Below are 12,146 nucleotides of genomic sequence, written 5' to 3'. Positions count from 1 at the left end.
TTACTCAAATACAGAGAGGGAGCTGTATGTAGTGATGTTCTACAATCCTGAACTGAAAGGACTAAGTCAGGGTCAGGAGGTTGAGATCAGTCTGGATTCTTTGTGATTTAAGTAAATGTGTCTAAGTGCTGCCATTTATTCCTAGGCTGAGAGAAAAAAACGCTTACTAATTCTTACTCATTTATTAGTTGATTGTTTAGTGAAGACCAGGTCTTTTTACGTTATTATAGATTAGCCTTTCCCAGCCTGTTCTGTTTGTATTCTGGCCTGGCTTATTAAGACTGGGCATCTCTTCTGTATAGGGTACTCTGTAGTTTTTCAGAGGTTGCTCCTGTCAGAAGAGCAAGTAGAATGTCTTTAAGTACTGTCAGATGTGCCTCGGTTGGGAACTCAGTGTCACGTTGGGATTCAAGGTCTTCATTTTTACCACATTCTGAAATACTTTTGACAATATTGCTTAATTTTAAGGATTTAATTGCTTATTACATGTGAAATATTTAGAAGTCACAGGTACATAAGTCTTTAGTAAATAATCATTTTTAGTTACTTGATACAAGCACAGGTTACAAGAGTAGAATAGTTTTTGAAATTAAAACTAGCCAGATGGTGGTGGAGCTTGCCTTTGTTTTTAATTATTTTTAATTTTATGTGCATTTGGTTGAATATATGTCTGAGGGTGTTGGATCCTCTGCAGCTGGAGTTACAGACAGTGGTGGGCTGCCATGTGTGTGCTCTTAACGCCTAAGTGTAATTGAGGTTGCATTAGGAAGACAAGAAGAAAACAAGGCTACTCTTAAAGCAGCTTGCTTATTTGGTTGTTGGGAAAGATAAAAAGGTAAAGACTAGAAGCATGCACGTGCATGTGAACATGTGTACGAGCATATGCACATACACGTACAAGATGTGTGCTCCAGTGTCATTTCTCCTCAGTCACCATCTGCCTTCTTGAGACTGGGCTTACTGAGTAGGTTAAGGTGAGCCCTGGGTATTTACTTAACCACTGGATGGTTTTGAATGTGACCAAATTGTGGGCTGCTCTCATGGAATTATTTTATAGTTGATTTCAAGTGATAATGAGATTAGGATATTTAGTGGATCATAAATTAGATGCTGATGCTCATAGGTTATCAGGAACAATTAAGGAGTAGGTGATGGTTTGGTAACAGTGTATTCAGTGAATGTGGGAACTTTGCCTGGAGTTGGACAGATTCCTGAATAAATTGAGACTTTGAAGTTGATGGATTTTAAAATTAATGTTAACTTGAATAAAGGAGAAAGTAAAATAGCACAATAGGGAAGTTGGGAACTCAAGTCTCAGAATAAGATTTTGAAGATAACTTTTGAGGGAAAGTTCTCCTCAGATGTTTTAATTACTGTCTTTTTGTTAAATAGGAGAGCTTCTGTTGCAGTTGTGTCGTTTGGAAGATGCTGCTGATGTTTATAGAGGATTACAAGAGAGGAATCCTGAAAATTGGGCCTATTACAAAGGCTTAGAAAAAGCACTCAAGCCAGGTAGTGTTGTTTAATACTTACTGTTATCAACCATTTCTTTTTTTTTTTTAATATTATTTAATAATGTATATGAGTACACTATACTCTCTTCAGACACACCAGAAGAGAGCATCAGATCCCATTACAGATGGTTGTGAGCCACCATATGGTTGCTGGGAATTGAACTCAGCACCTCTGGAAGAGCAGTCAGTGCTCTTAACCGCTGAGCCATCCCTCCAGCCCCTCAACCATTTCTTAATGAGTGTTGTTAACTCCTTGTAAAGTACTGCTAGAAAAGTAGTGGTTAAGGGCATACAGAATCTCGAGCCAGGTATGCCTTTAATTAGCACCTAAGAGGTGAGTTCCAAGCCAACCAGGGCTACTTAGTGAGACGTGTGTCTCAAGAAAACCAACCAACCAAAGAAACAGGGATTGGTTCCTAGGCTCGTGTGCCATGACCTCTATACTTGTAAGGATGAAGTAGGAGAGTCTTGAATTTGAAGCCACCTGGGCTACATAGTAGATTCAAGAGCAGATTTTATATACTGGTACCCAGCAATAACAACAACAACAACAACAACAACAAAACAACAGCAACAATACCAACAGACCCAAAATCTAAATGTAAAAGTTTACTTCTTAATCATATAAAGGATTGAGACTAATTTGAAATCTACTCTTACAAGATGAAATTGCAAATGACCAGTGAGCTGGCTCAGTGAGTAAAGGTACTTACCACCAAGCCTAATGACCTGAGCTTAATACCTAGACCCTCATGGGTTAAGAAGAAACTTGACTCCTGACCCCTGAGCTTGAAAATGTGAATAGTGGAATGCAAATGCATGTGTGTGTACTCTTCAACCCCATGCATACATCACACTGTACTCAAATAAATAAATGTAATAAGTTCACATTTCTATGTTTATGGGTGGTTTGCCTGCATGTTTGTGTATATCACTTTTAACATGATACCCATGGCCAGAAGAAGGTAGCCTTGGACTGGGCTTACAAGTGGTTGTGAGCTGTGCTCACAATCAAGCCTAAGTCTTCAGGAAGCACATCCAGTGCTTTTAACCATGGAACTATTCTTCAGCCCCATAATTTTTTACTTAAAAAATAAAAATTCCAATCACGTGACCCACACTTTTAATCCCAGTATTTGGGAGGCAGATGCAGACAGATCTCTGTGAGTTCAAGAGCATGGCAGTCTACATAGCAAGTTATAGACCAGCAAGGATGACATAATTAGACTCTGTCAAAAAATTAAGAAATGATTAGAAATAACTTCTTTCTTACTACGTTACCCTGGCTAGCCTCAAATTCAGAGATCCACCTGCCCCTGCATTCAGAGTACTGATATTAAAGATGTATATTGCCATACCCAGTCAGAAATAACTTCTGAAAACAAAGCAAAATGATAAATGCATAATATTTTTGCTATAACGGACCTGTCTCTCTGAGGGAAGAAACAAGCAGAACCTCTGGTGAGCTGTGGCAGTGGCAAGGCTGCTCCTACAGCCATATGAGTGTTGGCATGCTAAACATGAAGCATAGCTCTGTGAAACAGCATGCTAATACTTCCATCTCTTAACTCCGTTACCAACAGCTTTGCATAACCTACACTCATTAAAGTAGAAGCTGATGCATAGGGAAGAAAACAGGTAAAGTCAACAAAAAGAGCAAAGAGGAAGAAAGGCATAGAAACATCTAAATTGGAAGCTGGGAAGACATGTTGGGTACAAGTAACTGAGAATCAGTTGTCCCAAATACTGTGCTAAGTGAATAAGGATCAGCTTAATTAAAGCTTCAGCTGGGTGTGGTTTTAACCCTAGCACTGGAGAGGCAGATCAGATGACTCTCTGAGTTTGAGGTCAGCCTAGTCTACAAAGAGAGTTCCAGGGCTACACAGAGAAACCTTGAGGGGACAGGTAGGCACAAACAAAAAAAATCCACCAAAAACAACATCAACAACAACTCATCAGAAAACTTCGCCCTCACAGTCTGGTTTGACTCAGTTCCTATTAAGGCTGGTATAGCGTGGCATTCCTGATATCATTGATACATACAAGAGAAACCTTGCTGGTGATTACTTTGTGATATAGATTCTTTCAAAGGAATACCTTCATTCCATGTTAGATAATGGAGGAATCTTTAAGATAGAGGGAATTATATCCATGAAACATAGTTCTGATAAAATATTAGTTAGGAATCTGATAGGTGGAAAACCTACTTACTAAGTAATACAGAAGTAAAAAAATTCCTGGAAGTGAAAAAGTAAAATCTTTAAGTGGTACATTATTTTAAAAATATTGAATATGTAGAGCGCTTGCCCTAGGAAGCGTAAGGCCCTGTTCAGGTCCCAGCTCCAAAAAAAAAAAAAAAAAACCAAAAAAAAAAAAAAATATTGAATATTAGTTTATGTACATGTGTATGTATGTCGTGTGTGTGTGTGTGTGTGTGTGTCTGTGTGTCTGTGTGTCTGTGTCTGTGCATCTGTGTGTCTGTGTCTCCTTTGGATCCCATGAACCTCCCCTAAACCTCTAGTTACAGGCAGCTGTGAGTTACTTTAAATGGGCAACACACTGTCTATTTCTGAAATAAAGAACCTAATGTTAATTAGGGCAGAGACCATATTAGACAAAGGGAAATTGGGGAAATGGAAGATTAAATCAAAGAATGCCTTTGTGCTGAGAGTAAAAGAAGATAGATAAATTATGAAGACACTGAACTAAGGACAGATCCAGAGGTTCCAAATAAACCAGAATTAAAGTGGAGAAGATAAGAACAGAAACAATGTGTATTAACTCAGGTTTTAATGTGGAGTCTCCAGGTTTCTGAAAGTCTATCTAACTTAAGAGCAGATTAAAGAAAATCATTTATTTTGTATGGCTAATGAGTATTTAAAATAATGAAAAGAGTTGGAAATGATTGCTGATATATTTAATTGGTAAGGTTACACATAACTGTCTTGTACAACTTACCCTTTCACTTTTTCGTTTGTTTGAGACAGAGTCTCCCTGTGTAGCTCTGGCTTGAAATTTACTTTGTAGACCATGCTGACCTCAAACTCAAAAAAATTCCCCCTGCTTCTGATATATCAAAGGTGTGTGCCATTGCACCCAGCCAGTTGTACTTTTAATTTAGAAAAACTTGTAACTGACAGAAATCTATGCAATTTATAATTACATCTAAACAGTTTTCCCTCTCCTCCCTTCCCCCCAGCTAATATGTTAGAACGGCTAAAAATATATGAGGAGGCCTGGACTAAATACCCTAGGGGACTTGTGCCAAGAAGACTGCCGTTAAACTTTTTATCTGGTAAGTAGAATAATTGTTAAAGAAAGACAGTGTTGCTATGATTTAAAGATGAATGTGTATATATGTGAAGGCTGATATGTGCATCGTTAGAGTTTCAACGGAATCTTTCTCTTACAGGAGAGAAGTTTAAGGAGTGCTTGGATAGGTTTCTAAGGATGAATTTCAGCAAGGGTTGTCCACCGGTCTTCAATACCTTGAGGTCTTTATACAGAGATAAAGAGAAGGTAAAGCCAACCCTAACACCCTCTCTGCTCAGAAACCGCCTGGCTGATGGGCTCACTACTGTCTGTTTTGTGAGCCTCCTGGCTTGCAGTGTGAGCTTTTGTTCCCTTTTCCATTTGTAGTCTGTTTACTCTTTGGTGCTTTAGCGACTTCAGTATTTGCTTTCGAACCTCAACTTCAGCTCACACCAACATTTTTTTAATCTCTTCATTGTTAGAAGTCAGAATTGATTTTTCTTCTCCTTCCTTGAAAGGAAATTTTAACCTTTTAATTGTTCTACATTTTTATTCAGTAAAAAAAATTGTCAGAAAAGTTTTTTTTTGTTTGTTTTGTTTTGTTTTGTTTTAGTATAGAATAGTTTATTCAGGGCATGGGGAGGGGAGTCGAGGGTAGAAGAAGGAGGGGAAGGCAGAGAGTAGAGAAGTAGAGGCGGGCCATGAGCATGTGGAGGGAGGGGGAGGATAAGGAGAGATCAAGGACAGGAAGACAAGAGCAAAAGAGGTGCAAGGACAATCAGAGAAGTTTTTGCTAGTTCAGAAAATCTTTTTTTTTCCTGTTTCATATATGTGTTTTGCTTCAAGTGCTGTTTAAGAAGGTACTTTAATCTTTATGTTGATTGCTTCCTTACAAAAACAATGTCATCAAGATACTGTTGGGTTAAAGTCATGAAAGACATTGAAAAGAACTAGGTGGAGATGGCAAGCATGTATAATGCGTAGTGCATCTTAATCGAAAGCCCATGCATAGCCTCTATTGATTTCTTCTTTGTTGTTGCATATAACATACTCTAGTGTTGGAACATTAAGAATTTGATGTTGTGGGGGTTGGGGATTTAGCTCAGTGGGAGAGCGCTTGCCTAGCAACCGCAAGGCCCTGAGTTCGGTCCCCAGCTCCGAAAAAAAAAGAAAAAAAAAAAAAGAATTTGATGTTGTGAAACAATCCTATATTTTCATAGTCTTCTAATCTTTTCATAGCATCCAACATTGAGAAATAGTTCTTTTTTCTCTTACTAAGTCTACATACTATTGGGTTTAATTCTGATTTAGGATAGTTACATTTCTTTGGGTAGGGACATTGTTTGGTTTTCTGAGACAGGGTTTCTCTGTGTAGCCCTTACTGTCCTGGAACTCACTTTGTAGACCAGGCTGGCCTCAAACTCAGAGATACAGAGATCTGCCTGCCTCTGCCTTCTGAGGGTTAGGGTTAAAGGAATGCACTGCTACTGCCGCTGTTTTTTCGTTAGTTAATAAATGCCTGCATTTCAAATAGTTTGGGGTGTCCTATTGTATCCTGGGATAAGTGTGTAGCCTGACTTGGGAGGTGAGCACAAGTGTACCAGAGTAACCTGGCTGTGAGCATTCTATGCTCAAAGTTCACGCACAAGTAATATATCACGCATTAGTCTGTGGGCCATTTAAGAGAATTTCTATAGCAATAGATATCATTGCGGATGAATTAATCAAATTAGTAAATCCTATTTTTTGATTTTAGATTTGATGCAGGTATTGCACTATGTTGTCCAAGCTGGCTAGAATTTCTGGGATCATTTGATCCTCCTGCCTTGGAAACTTGAATATAAGACTACAGACATCTTCGGCCCCCAGCCCCGAAAAAAAAAAAAAAAGACTACAGACATCCAGCATTGTGCTTTGCCTGTATTAGGAAATTAATGTATTATAAGTACTCAATACCTCTGAGGAAGCCAGAAGTGTAGTTAAAGTTTAGGAGAAAGTGCAACCTGGACAGACAGGTATTTTCCTGGACCTTAGGCACCCCACTTTGCCGGATTTCAGGGCTACTGATGTTTCTCTTGGATTATGAGAAGAGTTCATTTACCAGACACTTAAAAAGTACCCTTTTCACATAGCATTTAATTTTACATAGTCATTCATTCACTCATCTGTCATATCTCTGTCTATCTACCTACCTACCTATCATCTAGCTACCCACCCCACCCATTTAACCAACCATATATCCCAACTATCCACCCACTCACCCACCCTTCTTTCCATCCATCCATCCATCCATCCATCCATCCATCCATCCATCCATCCATCCATCCATAGCTGGGTTTCATGTCTCAAGTTTCAGGCTTCTACATAGCTGGGACTGACCTTGATTAAACAATTTTTGATCCTTCTGCCCATACCACCTATGTGCTGGCATTACATGCATGTGCTACCATGTTAGGCCATGGCATTTCATTCTTGATCATAAAAAGCAAGTGTTGGGGTTGGGGTTTTAGCTCAGTGGTAGAGCGCTTGCCTAGGAAGTGCAAGGCCCTGGGTTCGGTCCCCAGCTTCAAAAAAAAAAAAGCAAGTGTTAACTATAGAGTATGTGCTTAGAGATAAAAATGAATTTAGGTGTCAGTTGGCTATAGCATTGCTGCTGTCCAACACTCACCAACCACTAGTTTAGTTGATACTTTATTTTCTCTCAGGGAAAAGAACTTAGCAGTAAGATTTCAGGACAGTGAGTATTAATGTGTTCGATCATGAATATTTTTAGATTTTTTTTTTTTCTTTCTTTTTGAGACAGTTTCTCTGTGTAGCCCTGTCTGTTCTGGAACTTGATCTGTATACCAGGCTGCCCTGGAACTCACAAAGATCCACCTATCTTTACCTCCCTAGTACTGGAATTAAGGGCATGTGCCGCCCCATCTCCCCAACCCCCCCACTTGAGAACTTTTAGGTTTTTGTCTAGAGGTTAAAATATTCATAAAGGGAGGGGAATTAATGTTTTGGAGTATTTATTTAGTCCTTTATATAAGGAATATATTTTGCACAATAGCATAAGTTCCATCTTATTAAAATGTGCATATGTTTGTACTCTAGGTGGCAATTGTAGAAGAACTAGTAGTTGGTTATGAAACTTCTCTAAAAAGCTGTCGCCTATTTAACCCCAATGGTAAGTAGATATATTTTATGCCTTTGAAACTTTTTTGTTGTTTTTTAAAATGTTTTTGAAGTTTTTAATGGTCTATGAAATTACCATTCAGAAGGTTGGTCTTCAGTATTTTAGTAGTAAGTACAATACATTTAATTTCCTTTCCTATCATCCATTAATTACACATATTACAATATCTTACTGAGAATCACATCAATTTATTAGAAAGAAAGTTATGTAAAATCTAAAGGACCTATAAAATGATTTAATAATACAGTGATCCTCCATTTATTCATTACTTAGCTATAGTAATTTTAAGTTCATGTAGAACATTTCATCATCATAGCCTTGCCTACTCCCCTGTATTCTTTTGTTTGTTTCTAGACAGGGTTTCTCTGTGTAGCCTTGGCTGTCCTGGAACTCAATCTGTAGACCAGGCTGACCTCTGCTTTTCAAGTGCTGGGACTAAAAGTCTGTACCACTAAGCCTGGCTTTCCCTCTGTTCTTAAATCCCAAATTTAATAGTATTTCATATTTCAACACGTCTAAAGAGAAGTATTTCACTTCAAATATAGCTATGGGCTTGTAATCCTAGCTACTCAGAGATAGGAGAACTATTAAGAAGTTCAAGGCCTCTGGGCAATTTAGTGAGATCCTGTCTCAAACTTAAAAAAAGAAAAAGAGAAAGAAAGAAAGAGAGAGGGGAAAGGGGGGGCACTGATCTAGCTCAGTGGTAGAATATTTTCATAGTTTATATTACTAGGTCATGGGGTTCAGTCTCAAGTATTCTATGCTTTCCCTCTCCCCAAAAAAGCATGCACACACACACACACACACACACACACACACACACACACACACACACACACACACACACACACACACAGAGGAAGGTACTATTATTATGCTTATCAATTAGTTCTTTAATGAATTTAAATTTAGCTCAGTCCATAAAGTATTTGCTGCTAAATGTGAGAATCCTCAAGCTTGATTTCAATGTTCAGATTTAAAAAAAAAAAAGACCACGGCCTAGTGGCATTCATTTATGTTCCCAAACTCTCTCTTAACAAAACAGGGTAGATTGAAACTGGGAGAGAACATACGTGTGCACTGGGTCACACATCAGCAGGTACACATGCACACAAAATAAATGTCTTTAATTCTGAGGAACATGTTTACATTCATGGTTTCAGTTGTATCATGTTTGTCTTTCCCTCCCTTGATCCTTCCTTTCTCCTTCCCTTTTCTTTCTTCTAGATTTATTACTCTATAATCAAGATGTTCTTGAACCCATGGTAGTTTTCTTAGTTAGGATTCTATTGCTGTGATAAATATTGTGATCAAAACCAGGTTGGGGAGGAAAGGGTTTGTCTCAGTTTACAGCTCTCAGGTCACACTTTTCACTGAGGGAAGTAGGGTAGCAAACAACCCGAGGGCAGTAACTGAAGCCAAGGTCTGGAGGAGTGCTGTTGCCAGCCTGTTTCCAGAAGAAGGCTCAGCCTTATACCTTCTGGGAGTGGCACTGCTGACAGTAGGCTAGGCCCTCCTACATCAATCACTAATTCTAAAATACCTATAGGCTGGCCTGCCCACAGTCTAGTCAGGCCAGCAGGTATCTTCTCAACTGAGGCTTCCTCCTCCAAATCACTCTAGGCTGTGCCAGTTGGAAGCAAAACGAGCCAGCTCAGCAGTGCTCCTTCCGTAGTCTCCCAAGTGCTGCGATTACACCATGCCTAACCCCTTTCCTTTTGCTTGAAGATTCAAGTTACTCTTTCAGAGTTTGGATGGTGTCTTTTATGTCTCTTTTAATTTATGTACCTGTGATTTCTAGGTTTTGCTGAATAATTGCTTTATACTAAGTTTCTCTCCTTTCAGGCTTTTTAAGTTGATAGCTAGATGTAGAAATGGATTGTCTTTTCTGCTTACCATTGACCACAGTGGCTAATTACTTTCCCCCCCTGGAGACAGTTTCTCCATGTAATAGCCTTGACTGTTCTGGATTTACTTTGTAGACCAAGTTGTCCTTGAACTCACAGTGTGGGGAGGCTAATTATATTTTTAAGAAGTAAAGAGTCTAGTTCAGTGGTTCTCAACCTTCCTAATATTTAATACAGTTCCTCATGTTATGGTGACCCCCAACCATACAATTCTTTTCATTACTAGTTCATAACTATAATTTTGTTACTGATATGAATTGTAATGTAAACATCTGATATGCAGGTTATCTGATATAAGACTCCCGTGAATGGATCATTTGACTCACCACTGGTTGAGAATTGCTGGTCCGCTTCTTTAGTTACAGTACAGTTCAAATTCTGTTCAAGAGCTACATGTACCTAGCTAATGCCTGTCTTGAACAGAGCAGGCAGAGAAATGTGTGTTGCTTCAGAATTTTCTTTTTTCTTTTTTTTCGGAGCTGGGGACCGAATCCAGGGCCTTGCGCTTGCTAGGCAAGCGCTCTACCACTGAGCTAAATCCCCTACCCCGCTTCAGAACTTTCTAATTGGCCCTCTCTAGCTAACGGTTTGATGAAGGTTGGGAAGTTTGGGGTGGTTTTTTTCTTTCCTCTTTGTCTTTTTCTTCCTTCCTTCCTTCCTTCCTTCCTTCCTTCCTTCCTTCCTTCCTTTTTTGTAAGTGTAATGTGAGTGAGGCAAAATCTACTAGTAGGCAGATACTATTATTTTAAAAGGTAAATTTTATTTCACATATACTTGATTTCTAAAAATTTCAGCTTGTATGGTACAACACTATTTTTTTTTCTCCTGTGTTATACTTTATTTTTTTCCCCAGTTTTCAAAAGAGTAGACTGGTTCATTGCATCCTTCAAACTTGGCAACTAATTTTGTTTAAAAAAATATGAATTCAGGTCCTGGTTACTTCTCAGTTTAGTCCCTGGATACCACACAGTAGAAGGATTGAATTCTCTCGAGAAAGTTGTTCTATGACTTTTGCATGTAGACTGTGGCAGGCATACACCCATATACATACACTCAAATAAATAAATATAAGCGTTTTAGAGGAAAATAATTTATTTAAGTATGCTTGATTTTTTTATTTATTTAATTTTACGTGGCTCCATCTTTCAAGTGCTGTGGTGGTAGATAACTTATTCGCTGACAAGATCTTGAGTGCTTACCTTGTGCACTACCACTGAAGATCTGGAATCATTTTTCCCACAGAGTTCTGGCTTCACTAGTGGAATAGCCCACCGTGGGACCTGGGGTGCACATTGCTAGTAAGCTGGCCATTGTTTCTAGGTCTCAGATTAATTTTAGCAGTACTTTAAAAAGGCATACCATGGCTTCATTGGTTAATCATCGTGATACTCCTTTAATTATCATCATTTTCTTACAAATGCAAAAGAGACTCAGTGACTCGACCAGGAAGGTGCAGCACTTTGTTGTAGGTCTATCCGGTGGGGAGTTGGTGTGTGTTCCACTCGTGTTATTCTCCACTGAGCAGCCACCTTACTTTATTGGGGAGAAAGAAGCAAATAGAGTATGAAAGCAAATAAATCTCTGGGTTTAGAAACTTGTATTTAAGAACAACTTTTTTTTTTGAAGTGTGAGTTGTATAAACAACTTTGTTTTTTGAAGTGTTAAGTTTCACATATATTAAGATGACATCTTGAAGTAAATATGGAAGAAATGCTTTTTTGTTTGTCTTATTTTCTTTGGATATAGTTTTTAATTCAGTCTATATTCAGCATAATATTAATAATCAACATTCAGCATAATAATAAGCTCTAAAAATGTCACTAAAAATCAAAATGTCCAGATCGCAAACAATATATATGTGTGTGTGTGTATATTATATATATTATATATATGGTGTTATGTATAAGTGTCCTTAAGAAAATATGCTTTAATAGGTCTTAATGTGCTTGGCTACAGATTATAGCTAGTTATATACACAAACTATTTTATAACTGCTTCCCTTGTAAATGGGGGGACCACTATGGGGGGAGGGACTAGTCTCTTAATGTTTGTAATATCTAATCTTGATTTCTTCATTCTTCCCTTTCAAGATGATGGAAAGGAGGAACCTCCAACCACATTACTTTGGGTCCAGTACTATTTGGCACAGCATTATGATAAAATTGGCCAGCCATCTATTGCTCTGGAATACATAAATACTGCTATTGAAAGTACACCAACATTGATAGAACTCTTTCTTGTAAAAGCTAAAATCTATAAGGTAAAAACCATTACCTCCTTTTCCTTATAAGG

At 38.3% G+C, this 12,146-nt stretch overlaps 1 protein-coding gene across 1 annotated transcript in view; it reads left to right on the top strand.

Moving 5' to 3' along the window:
* Naa15 (N-alpha-acetyltransferase 15, NatA auxiliary subunit) overlaps nucleotides 1-12,146 on the top strand; it is a 61,694-nt gene that overhangs the window by 31,023 nt on the left and 18,525 nt on the right. The window contains exons 7-11 of the mRNA XM_032898436.1: nucleotides 1,393-1,512; nucleotides 4,714-4,809; nucleotides 4,927-5,033; nucleotides 7,866-7,938; nucleotides 11,945-12,114. Of these exons, the coding sequence (XP_032754327.1) occupies nucleotides 1,393-1,512; nucleotides 4,714-4,809; nucleotides 4,927-5,033; nucleotides 7,866-7,938; nucleotides 11,945-12,114 (566 nt within the window). The remainder of the gene's footprint in view (nucleotides 1-1,392; nucleotides 1,513-4,713; nucleotides 4,810-4,926; nucleotides 5,034-7,865; nucleotides 7,939-11,944; nucleotides 12,115-12,146) is intronic.

The sequence above is a fragment of the Rattus rattus genome, chromosome 3 (genome assembly GCF_011064425.1).
Source record: "Rattus rattus isolate New Zealand chromosome 3, Rrattus_CSIRO_v1, whole genome shotgun sequence".
NCBI lineage: Eukaryota > Metazoa > Chordata > Mammalia > Rodentia > Muridae > Rattus > Rattus rattus.
The sequence above is the reverse complement of the archived record's forward strand: the minus strand, read 5'-3'. Positions and strand labels throughout refer to the sequence as shown.